Source organism: Plectropomus leopardus, chromosome 9 (genome assembly GCF_026936395.1).
Source record: "Plectropomus leopardus strain MGB_pleo_1.0 chromosome 9, ASM2693639v1, whole genome shotgun sequence".
In the NCBI taxonomy this organism is placed as follows: Eukaryota; Metazoa; Chordata; class Actinopteri; order Perciformes; family Serranidae; genus Plectropomus; species Plectropomus leopardus.
This window is the reverse complement of record NC_142184.1, coordinates 20,332,642-20,349,632: the sequence shown is the minus strand read 5'-3', so window position 1 is coordinate 20,349,632 and position 16,991 is coordinate 20,332,642. Positions and strand designations below refer to the sequence as shown.

Sequence of the window (16,991 nt, the reverse complement as noted above, 5' to 3'; positions counted from 1 at the left end):
TATAGTATGGCAAAAATGTCAAAATATGACATGTCCCAAAAAGCGGCTGAAAACACCTCAAAACAGCATAAAATAGCGTGCTGAGACACGCCATAGCATTGAAAACTGCAAAAATACTCCAAAACATCATAAAATAGCATGTTGAAAAAATGACAAAAAAGGCAAGGCTATAGTATGGCAAAAATGTCAAAATATGACATGTCCCAAAAACGGCTGAAAACACCTCAAAACAGAATAAAATAGCGTGCTGAGACATGCCAGAGCAAAGAAAGTTGCAAAAATACTCAAAAACATCATAAAATAGCATGTTGAAAAAATGACCGAAAAGGCAAGGCTATAGTATGGCAAAAATGTCAAAATATGACATGTCCCAAAAACGTCTGAAAACACCTAAAAACAGCATAAAATAGCGTGCTGAAACATGCCATAGCATTGAAAGTTGCAAAAATACTCAAAAACATCATAAAATAGCATGTTGAAAAAATGACCGAAAAGGCAAGGCTATAGTATGGCAAAAATGTAAAGATATGACATGTCCCAAAAACGATCTGAAAACACCTCAAAACAGCATAAAATAGCGTGCTGAGACATGCCATAGCATTGAAAACTGCAAAAATACTCAAAAACATCATAAAATAGCATGTTGAAAAAATGACCGAAAAGGCAAGGCTATAGTATGGCAAAAATGTCAAAATATGCCCTGTCCCAAAAACATCTGAAAACACCTCAAAAAAGCATAAAAAAAGCATGCTGGGACATGACATAGCATAGGATGTTGCAAAAATAGCCAAAAACATCATAAAATAGCATGTTGAAAAATGACCGAAAAGGCAAGGCTATAGTATGGCAAAAATGTCAAATTATGACATGTCCCAAAAACGTCTGAAAACACCTCAAAACAGCATAAAACAGCGTGCTGAGACACGCCAGAGCAAAGAAAGTTGCAAAAATACTCAAAAACATCATAAAATAGCATGTTGAAAAAATGACCAAAAAGGCAAGGCTATAGTATGGCAAAAATGTCAAAATATGACATGTCCAAAAAAAGTCTGAAAACACCTCAAAACAGCATAAAACAGCGTGCTGAGACAAGCCATAGCATTAAAAGTTGCAAAAATAGTCGAAAACATCATAAAATCATATGTTGAAAAAATGACCCAAAAGGCAAGGCTATAGTATGGCAAAAATGTCAAAATATGACATGTCCCAAAAACGGCTGAAAACACCTCAAAACAGCATAAAATAGCGTGCTGAGACATGCCATAGCATTGAAAACTGCAAAAATACTCAAAAACATCATAAAATAGCATGTTGAAAAATGACCCGAAAAGGCAAGGCTATAGTATGGCAAAAATGTCAAAATATGACATGTCCCAAAAACATCTGAAAACACCTCAAAACAGCATAAAACAGCGTGCTGAGACACGCCATAGCATTGAAAGTTGCAAAAATACTCAAAAACATCATAAAATAGCATGTTGAAAAAATGACCAAAAAGGCAAGGCTATAGTATGGCAAAAATGTCAAAATATGACATGTCCCAAAAACGTCTGAAAACACCTCAAAACAGCATAAAACAGCGTGCTGAGACACGCCAGAGCAAAGAAAGTTGCAAAAATACTCAAAAACATCATAAAATAGCATGTTGAAAAAATGACCAAAAAGGAAAGGCAATAGAATGGCAAAATGTCAAAATATGACATGTCCAAAAAGCGATCTGAAAACACCTCAAAACAGCATAAAACAATGTGCTGAGACACACCATAACATTGAAAGTTGCAAAAATACTCAAAAACATCATGAAATAGCATGTTGAAAAAATGACCGAAAAGGCAAGGCTATAGTATGGCAAAAAAGTAAAAATATGACATGTCCCAAAAACGTCTGAAAACACCTCAAAACACCATAAAATAGTGTGCCGAGACATGCCAGAGCAAAGAAAGTTGCAAAAATACTCAAAAACATCATAAAATAGCATGTTGAAAAAATGACAAAAAAGGCAAGGCTATAGTATGGCAAAAATGTCAAAATATGACATGTCCCAAAAACGGCTGAAAACACCTCAAAACAGCATAAAACAGTGTGCTGAGACATGCCATAGCATTGAAAGTTGCAAAAAATACTCAAAACATCATAAAATAGCATGTTGAAAAAATGACAAAAAGGCAAGGCTATAGTATGGCAAAAAAGTCAAAATATGACATGTCCCAAAAACGTCTGAAAACACCTCAAAACAGCATAAAACAGCGTGCTGAGACACGCCATAGCATTGAAAGTTGCAAAAATACTCAAAAACATCATAAAATAGCATGTTGAAAAAATGATCGAAAAGGCAAGGCTATAGTATGGCAAAAATGGCAAAATATGACATGTCCCAAAAACGTCTGAAAACACCTCAAAACAGCATAAAATAGCGTGCTGAGACACGCCATAGCATTGAAAACTGCAAAAATACTCAAAAACATCATAAAATAGCATGTTGAAAAAATGACCGAAAAGGCAAGGCTATAGTATGGCAAAAAAGTCAAAATATGACATGTCCCAAAAACGTCTGAAAACACCTCAAAACAGCATAAAATAGCGTGCTGAGACACGCCATAGCATTGAAAACTACAAAAATACTCCAAAACATCATAAAATAGCATGTTGAAAAAATGACCGAAAAGGCAAGGCTATAGTATGGCAAAAAAGTCAAAATATGACATGTCCCAAAAACATCTGAAAACACCTCAAAACAGCATAAAACAGCGTGCTGAGACACGCCATAGCATTGAAAACTGCAAAAATACTCAAAACATCATAAAATAGCATGTTGAAAAAATGACAAAAAAGGCAAGGCTATAGTATGGCAAAAATGTCAAAATATGACATGTCCCAAAAACATCTAAAAACACCTCAAAACAGCATAAAACATCATGCTGAGACATGCCATAGCATTGAAAGTTGCAAAAATACTCAAAAACATCATAAAATAGCATGTTGAAAAAATGACCGAAAAGGCAAGGCTATAGTATGGCAAAAATGTCAAAATATGACATGTCCCAAAAACGTCTGAAAACACCTCAAAACAGCATAAAATAGCGTGCTGAGACATGCCAGAGCAAAGAAAGTTGCAAAAATACTCAAAAACATCATAAAATAGCATGTTGAAAAAATGACAGAAAAGGCAAGGCTATAGTATGGCAAAAATGTCAAAATATGACATGTCCCAAAAACATGTGAAAACACCTCAAAACAGCATAAAACAGCGTGCTGAGACACGCCATAGCATTGAAAGTTGCAAAATACTCAAAAACATCATAAAATAGCATGTTGAAAAAATGACCGAAAAGGCAAGGCTATAGTATGGCAAAAATGGCAAAATATGACATGTCCCAAAAACGTCTGAAAACACCTCAAAACAGCATAAAATAGTGTGCTGAGACATGCCAGAGCAAAGAAAGTTGCAAAAATACTCAAAAACATCATAAAATAGCATGTTGAAAAAATGACAAAAAAGGCAAGGCTATAGTATGGCAAAAATGTCAAAATATGACATGTCCCAAAAACGGCTGAAAACACCTCAAAACAGCATAAAACAGTGTGCTGAGACATGCCATAGCATTGAAAGTTGCAAAAAATACTCAAAAACATCATAAAATAGCATGTTGAAAAAATGACCGAAAAGGCAAGGCTATAGTATGGCAAAAATGTCAAAATATGACATGTCCCAAAAACGTCTGAAAACACCTCAAAACAGCATAAAATAGCGTGCTGAGACATGCCATAGCATTGAAAGTTGCAAAAATACTCAAAAACATCATAAAATAGCATGTTGAAAAAATGATCGAAAAGGCAAGGCTATAGTATGGCAAAAATGGCAAAATATGACATGTCCCAAAAACGTCTGAAAACACCTCAAAACAGCATAAAATAGCGTGCTGAGACACGCCATAGCATTGAAAACTGCAAAAATACTCAAAAACATCATAAAATAGCATGTTGAAAAAATGACCGAAAAGGCAAGGCTATAGTATGGCAAAATGTCAAAATATGACATGTCCCAAAAACGTCTGAAAACACCTCAAAACAGCATAAAATAGCGTGCTGAGACACGCCATAGCATTGAAAACTACAAAAATACTCCAAAACATCATAAAATAGCATGTTGAAAAAATGACCGAAAAGGCAAGGCTATAGTATGGCAAAAAAGTCAAAATATGACATGTCCCAAAAACGTCTGAAAACACCTCAAAACAGCATAAAACAGCATGCTGAGACACGCCATAGCATTGAAAAACTGCAAAATACTCAAAAACATCATAAAATAGCATGTTGAAAAAATGACCGAAAAGGCAAGGCTATAGTATGGCAAAAAAGTCAAAATATGACATTTCCCAAAAACCTCTGAAAACACCTAAAAACAGCATAAAACATCATGCTGAGACATGCCATAGCACTGAAAGTTGCAAAAATACTCAAAAACATCATAAAATAGCATGTTGAAAAAATGACAGAAGAGGCAAGGCTATAGTATGGCAAAAATGTCAAAATATGACATGTCCCAAAAACATCTGAAAACACCTCAAAACAGCATAAAATAGCGTGCTGAGACATGCCAGAGCAAAGAAAGTTGCAAAAATACTCAAAAACATCATAAAATAGCATGTTGAAAAATGACAGAAAAGGCAAGGCTATAGTATGGCAAAATGTCAAAATATGACATGTCCCAAAAACATCTGAAAACACCTCAAAAACAGCACAAAATAAGCGTGCTGAGACACGCCATAGCATTGAAAGTTGCAAAAATACTCAAAAACATCATAAAATAGCATGTTGAAAAATTACCGAAAAGGCAAGGCTATAGTATGGCAAAATGGTAAAATATGACATGTCCCAAAAACGTCTGAAAACACCTCACAACGGCAGAAAATAGCGTGCTGAGACACACCACAGCAAAGAAAGTTGCAAAAATACTCAAAAACATCATAAAATAGCATGTTGAAAAAATGACAAAAAAGGCAAGGCTATAGTATGGCAAAAATGTCAAAATATGACATGTCCCAAAAACGTCTGAAAACACCTCAAAACAGCATAAAACAGCTTGCTGAGACACGCTATAGCATTTAAAGTTGCAGAAATACTCAAAAACATCATAAAATAGCATGTTGTAAAAATGACCGAAAAGGCAAGGCTATAGTATGGCAAAATCGTCAAAATATGACATGTCTCAAAAACTTCTGAAAACACCTCAAAACAACATAAAATAGCGTCCTAAGACATGCCACAGCAAAGAAAGTTGCAAAAATACCCAAAAACATCATAAAATAGCATGTTGAAAAAATGACGAAAAGGCAAGGCTATAGTATGGCAAAAATGTCAAAATATGACATTTCCCAAAACGTCTGAAAACACCTCAAAACAGCATAAAATAGCGTGCTGAGACACGCAATAGCATTGAAAACTGCAAAAATACTCAAAAACATCATAAAATAGCATGTTGAAAAAATGACTAAAAAGGCAAGGCTATAGTATGGCAAAAATGTCAAAATATGACATGTCCCAAAAACGTCTGAAAACACCTCAAAACAGCATAAAATAGCGTGCTGAGACACGCCAGAGCAAAGAAAGTTGCAAAAATACTCAAAAACATCATAAAATAGCATGTTGAAAAAATGACCGAAAAGGCAAGGCTATAGTATGGCAAAAATGTCAAAATATGACATGTCCCAAAAACGGCTGAAAACACCTCAAAACAGCATAAAACAGCGTGCTGAGACATGCCATAGCATTGAAAGTTGCAAAAAATACTCAAAAACATCATAAAATAGCATGTTGAAAAAATGACCAAAAAGGCAAGGCTATAGTATGGCAAAAAAGTCAAAATATGACATGTCCAAAAAACGTCTGAAAACACCTCAAAACAGCATAAAATAGCGTGCTGAGACACGCCATAGCATTGAAAGCTGCAAAAATACTCAAAAACATCATAAAATAGCACGTTGAAAAAATGACAAAAAAGGCAAGGCTATAGTATGGCAAAAATGGCAAAATATGACATGTCCCAAAAACGTCTGAAAACACCTCAAAACAGCATAAAATAGCGTGCTGAGACACGCCATAGCATTGAAAACTGCAAAAATACTCAAAAACATCATAAAATAGCATGTTGAAAAAATGACCGAAAAGGCAAGGCTATAGTATGGCAAAAAAGTCAAAATATGACATGTCCCAAAAACGTCTGAAAACACCTCAAAACAGCATAAAATAGCGTGCTGAGACACGCCATAGCATTGAAAACTACAAAAATACTCCAAAACATCATAAAGTAGCATGTTGAAAAAATGACCCAAAAGGCAAGGCTATAGTATGGCAAAAATGTCAAAATATGACATGTCCCAAAAACGGTTGAAAACACCTCAAAACAGCATAAAACAATGTGCTGAGACACACCATAACATTGAAAGTTGCAAAAATACTCAAAAACATCATAAAATAGCATGTTGAAAAAATGACAAAAAAGGCAAGGCTATAGTATGGCAAAAATGTCAAAATATGACATGTCCCAAAAACGTCTGAAAACACCTCAAAACAGCATAAAACATCATGCTGAGACATGCCATAGCACTGAAAGTTGCAAAAAATACTCAAAAACATCATAAAATAGCATGTTGAAAAAATGACCGAAAAGGCAAGGCTATAGTATGGCAAAAAAGTCAAAATATGACATGTACGAAAAACGGCTGAAAACACCTCACAACAGCATAAAACAGCGTACGGAGACACGCCAGAGCAAAGAAAGTTGCAAAAATACTCAAAAACATCATAAAATAGCATGTTGAAAAAATGACAGAAGAGGCAAGGCTATAGTATGGCAAAAATGTCAAAATATGACATGTCCCAAAAACGTCTGAAAACACCTCAAAACAGCATAAAATAGCGTGCTGAGACATGCCAGAGCAAAGAAAGTTGCAAAAATACTCAAAAACATCATAAAATAGCATGTTGAAAAAATGACAGAAAAGGCAAGGCTATAGTATGGCAAAAAAGTCAAAATATGACATGTCCCAAAAACATCTGAAAACACCTCAAAACAGCATAAAATAGCGTGCTGAGACACGCCATAGCATTGAAAGCTGCAAAAATACTCAAAAACATCATAAAATAGCATGTTGAAAAAATGACAAAAAAGGCAAGGCTATAGTATGGCAAAAATGTCAAAATATGACATGTCCCAAAAACGGCTGAAAACACCTCAAAACAGCATAAAACATCATGCTGAGACATGCCATAGCATTGAAAGTTGCAAAAAATACTCAAAAACATCATAAAATAGCATGTTGAAAAAATGACCGAAAAGGCAAGGCTATAGTATGGCAAAAATGTCAAAATATGACATGTCCCAAAAACGTCTGAAAACACCTCAAAACAGCATAAAATAGCGTGCTGAGACACGCCATAGCATTGAAAACTGCAAAAATACTCCAAAACATCATAAAATAGCATGTTGAAAAAATGACCGAAAAGGCAAGGCTATAGTATGGCAAAAAAGTCAAAATATGACATGTCCCAAAAACGTCTGAAAACACCTCAAAACAGCATAAAACAGCGTGCTGAGACACGCCATAGCATTGAAAACTGCAAAAATACTCAAAAACATCATAAAATAGCATGTTGAAAAATGACAAAAAAGGCAAGGCTATAGTATGGCAAAATGTCAAAATATGACATGTCCAAAAACATCTGAAAACACCTCAAAACAGAATAAAATAGCGTGCTGAGACATGCCAGAGCAAAGAAAGTTGCAAAAATACTCAAAAACATCATAAAATAGCATGTTGAAAAAATGACCGAAAAGGCAAGGCTATAGTATGGCAAAAATGTCAAAATATGACATGTCCCAAAAACGTCTGAAAACACCTCAAAACAGCATAAAACATCATGCTGAGACATGCCATAGCATTGAAAGTTGCAAAAAATACTCAAAAACATCATAAAATAGCATGTTGAAAAAATGACCAAAAAGGCAAGGCTATAGTATGGCAAAAATGTCAAAATATGACATGTACGAAAAACGTCTTAAAACACCTCAAAACAGCATAAAACAGCGTACGGAGACACGCCAGAGCAAAGAAAGTTGCAAAAATACTCAAAAACATCATAAAATAGCATGTTGAAAAAATGACAGAAGAGGCAAGGCTATAGTATGGCAAAAATGTCAAAATATGACATGTCCCAAAAACGTCTGAAAACACCTCAAAACAGCATAAAATAGCGTGCTGAGACATGCCAGAGCAAAGAAAGTTGCAAAAATACTCAAAAACATCATAAAATAGCATGTTGAAAAAATGACCGAAAAGGCAAGGCTATAGTATGGCAAAAAAGTAAAAATATGACATGTCCCAAAAACGTCTGAAAACACCTCAAAACAGCATAAAATAGCGTGCTGAGACACGCCATAGCATTGAAAACTACAAAAATATTCAAAAACATCATAAAATAGCATGTTGAAAAAATGACTAAAAAGGCAAGGCTTTAGTATGGCAAAAATGTCAAAATATGACATGTCCCAAAAACATCTGAAAACACCTCAAAACACCATAAAATAACGTGCTGAGACATGCCAGAGCAAAGAAAGTTGCAAAAATACTCAAAAACATCATAAAATAGCATGTTGAAGAAATGACCGAAAAGGCAAGGCTATAGTATGGCAAAAATGTCAAAATATGACATGTCCCAAAAACGTCTGAAAACACCTCAAAACAGCATAAAATAGCGTGCTGAGACATGCCAGAGCAAAGAAAGTTGCAAAAATACTCAAAAACATCATAAAATAGCATGTTGAAAAAATGACCGAAAAGGCAAGGCTATAGTATGGCAAAAATGTCAAAATATGACATGTCCCAAAAACGTCTGAAAACACCTCAAAACAGCATAAAATAGCGTGCTGAAACATGCCATAGCATTGAAAGTTGCAAAAATACTCAAAAACATCATAAAATAGCATGTTGAAAAAATGACTAAAAAGGCAAGGCTATAGTATGGCAAAAATGTCAAAATATGACATGTCCCAAAAACGTCTGAAAACACCTCAAAACAGCATAAAATAGCGTGCTGAAACATGCCATAGCATTGAAAGTTGCAAAAATACTCAAAAACATCATAAAATAGCATGTTGAAAAAATGACTAAAAAGGCAAGGCTATAGTATGGCAAAAATGTCAAAATATGACATGTCCCAAAAACGTCTGAAAACACCTAAAAACAGCATAAAATAGCGTGCTGAAACATGCCATAGCATTGAAAGTTGCAAAAATACTCAAAAACATCATAAAATAGCATGTTGAAAAAATAAACGAAAAGGCAAGGCTATAGTATGGCAAAAATGGCAAAATATGACATGTCCCAAAAACGTCTGAAAACACCTCAAAACAGCATAAAATAGCGTGCTGAGACATGCCATAGCATTGAAAACTGCAAAAATACTCAAAAACATCATAAAATAGCATGTTGAAAAAATGACCGAAAAGGCAAGGCTATAGTATGGCAAAAATGTCAAAATATGACATGTCCCAAAAACATCTGAAAACACCTCAAAACAGCATAAAACAGCGTGCTGAGACATGCCATAGCATTGAAAGTTGCAAAAAATACCAAAAAACAACATAAAATAGAATGTTGAAAAATGACCGAAAAGGCAAGGCAATAGTATGGCAAAATGTCAAAATATGACATGTCCCAAAAACGTCTGAAAACACCTCAAAACAGCATAAAACAGCGTGCTGAGACACGCCAGAGCAAAGAAAGTTGCAAAAATACTCAAAAACATCATAAAATAGCATGTTGAAAAAATGACCAAAAAGGCAAGGCTATAGTATGGCAAAAATGTCAAAATATGACATGTCCCAAAAACGTCTGAAAACACCTCAAAACAGCATAAAACATCATGCTGAGACACGCCAGAGCAAAGAAAGTTGCAAAAATACTCAAAAACATCATAAAATAGCATGGTGAAAAAATGACCGAAAAGGCAAGGCTATAGTATGGCAAAATGTCAAAATATGACATGTCCCAAAAACATCTGAAAACACCTCAAAACAGCATAAAACATCATGCTGAGACACGCCATAGCAATGAAAACTGCAAAAATACTCAAAAACATCATAAAATAGCATGTTGAAAAAATGACCAAAAAGGCAAGGCTATAGTATGGCAAAAATGTCAAAATATGACATGTCCCAAAAACGTCTGAAAATACCTCAAAACAGCATAAAATAGCGTGCTGAGACATGCCAGAGCATTGAAAACTGCAAAAATACTCAAAAACATCATAAAATAGCATGTTGAAAAAATGACCAAAAAGGCAAGGCTATAGTATGGCAAAATGTCAAAATATGACATGTCCCAAAAACGATCTGAAAACACCTAAAAACAGCAGAAAATAGCATGCTGAGACATGCCACAGCAAAGAAAGTTGCAAAAATACTCAAAAACATCATAAAATAGCATGTTGAAAAAATGACAAAAAGGCAAGGCTATAGTATGGCAAAATGTCAAAATATGACATGTCCCAAAAACGTCTGAAAACACCTCAAAACAGCATAAAATAGCGTGCTGAGACACGCCATAGCATTGAAAACTGCAAAAATACTCAAAAACATCATAAAATAGCATGTTGAAAAAATGACCGAAAAGGCAAGGCTATAGTATGGCAAAAATTTCAGAATATGACATGTCCCAAAAACGTCTGAAAACACCTCAAAACAGCATAAAATAGCATGCTGAGACACACCACAGCATTGAAAGCTGCAAAAATACTCAAAAACATCATAAAATAGCATGTTGAAAAAATGACTAAAAAGGCAAGGCTATAGTATGGCAAAAAAGTCAAAATATGACATGTCCCAAAAACATCTGAAAACACCTCAAAACAGCATAAAATAGCGTGCTGAGACACGCCATAGCATTGAAAACTACAAAAATATTCAAAAACATCATAAAATAGCATGTTGAAAAAATTACCGAAAAGGCAAGGCTATAGTATGGCAAAAATGTCAAAATATGACATGTCCCAAAAAAATCTGAAAACACCTCAAAACACCATAAAATAACGTGCTGAGACACGCCAGAGCATTGAAAGTTGCAAAAATACTCAAAAACATCATAAAATAGCATGTTGAAAAAATGACAAAAAAGGCAAGGCTATAGTATGGCAAAAATGTCAAAATATGACATGTCCCAAAAATGTCTGAAAACACCTCAAAACAGAATAAAATAGCGTGCTGAGACATGCCAGAGCAAAGAAAGTTGCAAAAATACTCAAAAACATCATAAAATAGCATGTTGAAAAAATGACCGAAAAGGCAAGGCTATAGTATGGCAAAAATGTCAAAATATGACATGTCCCAAAAACGTCTGAAAACACCTCAAAACAGCATAAAATAGCGTGCTGAGACACGCCATAGCATTGAAAACTGCAAAAATACTCAAAAACATCATAAAATAGCATGTTGAAAAATGACTAAAAAGGCAAGGCTATAGTATGGCAAAATGTCAAAATATGACATGTCCCAAAAACGTCTGAAAATACCTCAAAACAGCATAAAATAGCGTGCTGAAACATGCCATAGCATTGAAAGTTGCAAAAATACTCAAAAACATCTTAAAATAGCATGTTGAAAAAATGACCGAAAAGTCAAGGCTATAGTATGGCAAAAATGTCAAAATATGACATGTCCCAAAAACGTCTGAAAACACCTAAAAACAGCATAAAATAGCATGCTGAGACATGCCATAGCATTGAAAGTTGCAAAAATACTCAAAAACATCATAAAATAGCATGTTGAAAAAATGATCGAAAAGGCAAGGCTATAGTATGGCAAAAAAGTCAAAATATGACATGTCCCAAAAACATCTGAAAATACCTCAAAACAGCATAAAATAGCATGCTGAGACACACCACAGCATTGAAAGCTGCAAAAATACTCAAAAACATCATAAAATAGCATGTTGAAAAAATGACTAAAAAGGCAAGGCTATAGTATGGCAAAAATGTCAAAATATGACATGTCCCAAAAACGTCTGAAAACACCTCACAACAGCAGAAAATAGCGTGCTGAGACACACCACAGCATTGAAAACTGCAAAAATACTCAAAAACATCATAAAATAGCATGTTGAAAAAATGACCGAAAAGGCAAGGCTATAGTATGGCAAAAATGTCAAAATATGACATGTCCCAAAAACGTCTGAAAACACCTCACAACAGCATAAAACAGCGTACGGAGACACGCCAGAGCAAAGAAAGTTGCAAAAATACTCAAAAACATCATAAAATAGCATGTTGAAAAAATGACCGAAAAGGCAAGGCTATAGTATGGCAAAAAAGTCAAAATATGACATGTCCCAAAAACATCTGAAAACACCTCAAAACAGCATAAAATAGCGTGCTGAGACACGCCATAGCATTGAAAACTACAAAAATATTCAAAAACATCATAAAATAGCATGTTGAAAAAATTACCGAAAAGGCAAGGCTATAGTATGGCAAAAATGTCAAATATGACATGTCCCAAAAACGTCTGAAAACACCTCAAAACAGCATAAAATAGCGTGCTGAGACATGCCAGAGCAAAGAAAGTTGCAAAAATACTCAAAAACATCATAAAATAGCATGTTGAAAAAATGATCGAAAAGGCAAGGCTATAGTATGGCAAAAATGTCAAATATGACATGTCCCAAAAACGTCTGAAAACACCTCAAAACAGCATAAAATAGCGTGCTGAGACACGCCATAGCATTGAAAGTAGAAAAAATATTTAAAAACATCATAAAATAGCACGTTGAAAAAATGACCAAAAAGGCAAGGCTATAGTATGACAAAAAATGTCTTAATATGATATGTTCCTCAAAGGGCTGAAAACACCTGAAAACTGGATAAAATAGTGTGCTCAATACCATAATAGTATTGTATGTTACAAAAACAGCTAAAAACACCATGATATAGGATGTTGAAAAAATGACCAAATAGGCAAGGCTATACTGCGGCAAAAAATGCCAAAACATGACATGTCCTGAAAATGGACGAAAACAGCTTCCTATAGCCTCTAGAGACATGTCATAGTTTAGCATGTCAAAAAAAAGGCTACAAAAGACCAAAAACATCATGAAATGGCACTTTGAAAAAATGGCCGAAAACTGCATACCATAGTATGGCAAAAAAATCTCAAATATTGACATCCCAAAATTGTCAGAAATTTATAATTTGTTGAGATACGCCATAGTATAGCATGTCGAAAAAAGGGCCATAACATACCAAAAAGGTCATAATTTAGCAAGTTGAAAAGATGGCTGAAAACTGCATAGTATAGTTTGGTGAAAAAGGTCAAATTATGACCTATTCCCACAAATGGTTGAAAACCACTTATCATAGCTCGCAGAGAGGCATCATAGTATAGCATGTCAAAAAAGGGACAAAAAAGAGCAAAAACTAATTGCAATAATAATATAGCATATCGAAAAAAATGGCCCAAAACTGCGTAGTATAGTATGGCGAAAAATGTCCAATCTTGACGTGTGCCAAAAATGGTTTAAAACAGCTTTATATAGCTCGTAGAGAAGCTTCATTGTATAGCATGTCAAAAAAAAGGACAAAAAAGACCAAAACCGTCATAATATAGCGTGTCGATAAAATGGATGAAAACGACACCGTATAGTATAGTGATGTTTTTGGCCTTTTTTTCATAGTATTCTATGCCACCAAACGAGAAAATAAAGTCATAGTAATCAGGAAAGCAGATCAACATACACACTGAATGATTCACACATGGCAATATATAGCAACAGATAGCAAAATGAACACATGGCAGCCCACAGACGTAAACACTACGAAAAGTCTTCGCGTACAAATTCATTAAATTATCCGAGCTCACAACAGTGTCAGTGACACATTGTTCAGAGGTGCCATAGCAGATAGAAAACACTTCTCTTTTTTAGAATCCCATATTTTAAACCAGAGTAACGCAGGTGTTTTGTATGCCACAAAAAAAGTGATCGTATTATATAATGCTATAAAAAATGTCATATGCAGTGTCTAGCATAAAACCTCATTGAATAAAATTACATACTGAAAACAAAAACAGTCTCTTTCAGTACTTTTAAAAAGCCTTGATTAATTTAACATTTTTTAATACTTTTTAAGAACCCACAGTCTCCACAATTTTTGGAGACTGGGTTCCATTCTGAAAAATGTTTTTTTTTTCAGTTATTTTGCTGTAACTTCCTGTCTGACGTTTTTAACATTATTATACTAATGTGATTTTGATTTCATATTGACTGCTCACCTGGATCTCTGGGCCTGAGGCATTCTTCTTCGTGGGCCGGTATCCATAGTATTCCTCCTGACGCTTCAAGAACTTACGGAAATGGTCTTGGAGCAGGAACGTGGAGTAGAATTTCCCCACTGTCACCTCATCATCTGTAACCAGATAATTCACAGTAAATCACAGTAAATGTCAGAAAAAAACTGAACTCAAGGTGAAATTGAACAAATTCTACTCATGTTGATAGACTCACCTCCTATTGGGGGGATGACCTGGTCTAACAGTTTCATACTGGTGCGTTTCCAGATTGATTTTATGATGGCTCTTAGCTCCTCATTGGCCTGCTCAAAGTTTCCTGTTCAGACCATAAAACATTAAATGGGACTATAGTATATACATCAAGTTGAAGGAAACAGTGTAATTTTTGATCCTCGGTACCTTCTGTTTTGATCTTGAGTGCAGTCCTGACCAGAGCAAAGAGTGTGGCATTGAAGGTGACGGTGCCATCACTGTTGAGAGGCATGTTCATGCCAACTAAGCGCTGCGGACAGGAAGTTGAGAGAATTTGAGGAACAGGAATAGAACAATCAAATAAAATAAACTTTTCAAATAAATATTTATTAAAATAAATGTTTTTTTTCCCTTTTTAAAGTTTTAGTAATTATCATCATCATTAATGTTATATGATTTGGGGTGGAAGAGGGAGGCTGGACAGGTCATTGATGAGTGGGAAATCGTATACATCAATTTTCAAACTCTGATGCTGTCACAATATTCTGCATATTTTCAATCAATCAAAACAATGTGGGAAAAACCACTAAACACTTTTTAAGACTACCTATGCAAACTTATTAAATGATCTATTATCAGTTTTTTAATACTTTATATTAATTCAGTTTAACATGTCATCTTTATTGAAAGCAAAGAAGATATGTTATTTACGCATTTGGTTGACCTTGTATTTTGGTTTGTTGACTGGTAAGTCTTAAATCCACAAATTGTTAATGTGAAATGCATCATCAGAATTCACCAGCAAAAGAGTGGGAAGCGATTGTGGCACAGAGGGGAGCCAAACGCTGTTTATCTGCACACACTGTGATTACACAGAGCTGTTGAAAATCAACAAGGTTTCCCTTTACTGTTAACGTTTAACATACATAAAACCCTTTCAGCTGCCTGCCAGATAAGTTATATCAGTATATGCATTTACCACATGGCCTTTGACCCTGTTCATGACTGTACTGTAAGTACCTTGCAGGCAGCACGATGAGGACAGAACTTGCCAAAGCCCAATGGAGGCTGGAGGCGTCGCAGCAGCGTCACCACGTCCAGATGTTTAATTCTGCCCCTGTTAGATCAGAGATACATTTTTTTAAGGGGAATAAGAACCTGAACCTATTTATTTACCAAAATATGTGCAATATTTTGGTACAGGGCATTGTGTAATATGTGCGTGTGTGCAGTTACTATGTGTAGGGCATTTGTGCAATAATCTTGTATAGCACTTTAGTGTAGTTATCATAGGTAAAGCATCCATGCAATTCAGGGCATTGTGCAATACTCTTTGGATGTATGGACTTTTGGGGATAGTGTGTGTTAACTGTAGTTTGATTGTATGTGTGTGTGATCGTGTCGCCTGTGTTCTCGTCTCATTGTATGGATCCAAGGAGGATACTGTGTGTTAATTGTAGTCCGACTGTATATTTGTGTGGCCTGGGTCTCTCAGGCCTGGGTCTCTCAGGCCCTTTATTGTCTCCTAAGGGAGACAATAAAGGGCTAATCTCGTCTTATCTTATCTTACCTTACCTTACCTTATTTCTTAATAGGTTAGATAACGTTTCATGAGTGGTGCTTACGTGGCCTCAGGGTCATATTCAGCCCAGATCTTCTTGAACTCGTCCAGATGGTGTGGACCAAGCAGAGACCAATCACGGGTCAAGTAGTCAAAGTTGTCCATGATGACAGCCACAAACAGGTTGAGGATCTGAAGCAGAAAAAAGCAGACTTATTTAGACAGTTTAACATTTTATCATAATGCGACTGTCAAAATATAAGAACAGATATAAATATGGGTAAGAGTTAAATATTGACTTTCTGCTGCTGCTCACCAGGAAGGCACAGAGACAATAGAAGCTGAGGAAGTAGAAGACAGCAAAGTTGGACCCGCAGGTGTACTCCTCTCCTGGAAGGAAGTCAGACTTGGGGTCGCACTTCTTTCCATACATTGAAGCCATCATGACTTCCTGCCAAGCCTCTCCAGTAGCACACCTGGATTTAGAAACAACAGAGAGATCTGTGCTTAGTTTTGACTTTGTAACCAATGAGCTTTTAACCAATGATCCTGGCTGGGAGGACTCACCGGAATAACATCAGAACAGCCTGAGGGAATGTCTGGAAGTTGTTGTTGCGGTTGATTTGAGTGCCATCCACTAAGGCTACTTTTCCAAAGATCTGAAGGGTTGTTACAATTACAGTTGAATACAGAGACTTGTCTTAGTGGAATTTAGTCAGGCAAGCAATCAACAAAGGCTTACAATGTTTTTACCCAGAAAATAAAAATAGGGGACTTGAGTACCTGCATCCCGATGACAGCGTAGATAAAGAAGAGCATCACAATGAGCAAAGCTACATGAGGGAGAGCCTGTAGACACAAACAGTCAGGTCATTGAAAGTGTGATAAAAGTGGAGATTG

The 16,991-nt window shown here is 35.4% G+C and overlaps 1 protein-coding gene across 1 annotated transcript in view; it reads right to left on the bottom strand.

Moving 5' to 3' along the window:
- Window positions 1-16,991, bottom strand: part of cacna1sb (calcium voltage-gated channel subunit alpha1 Sb) — a 50,254-nt gene that overhangs the window by 15,484 nt on the left and 17,779 nt on the right. Inside the window, exons 32-39 of the mRNA XM_088082182.1 lie at window positions 16,875-16,940; window positions 16,659-16,750; window positions 16,408-16,567; window positions 16,156-16,283; window positions 15,551-15,647; window positions 14,738-14,840; window positions 14,553-14,654; window positions 14,321-14,454 (exon numbers count right to left, since the gene is read on the bottom strand). Coding sequence (XP_087938308.1) covers window positions 14,321-14,454; window positions 14,553-14,654; window positions 14,738-14,840; window positions 15,551-15,647; window positions 16,156-16,283; window positions 16,408-16,567; window positions 16,659-16,750; window positions 16,875-16,940 — 882 coding nt within the window. The remainder of the gene's footprint in view (window positions 1-14,320; window positions 14,455-14,552; window positions 14,655-14,737; window positions 14,841-15,550; window positions 15,648-16,155; window positions 16,284-16,407; window positions 16,568-16,658; window positions 16,751-16,874; window positions 16,941-16,991) is intronic.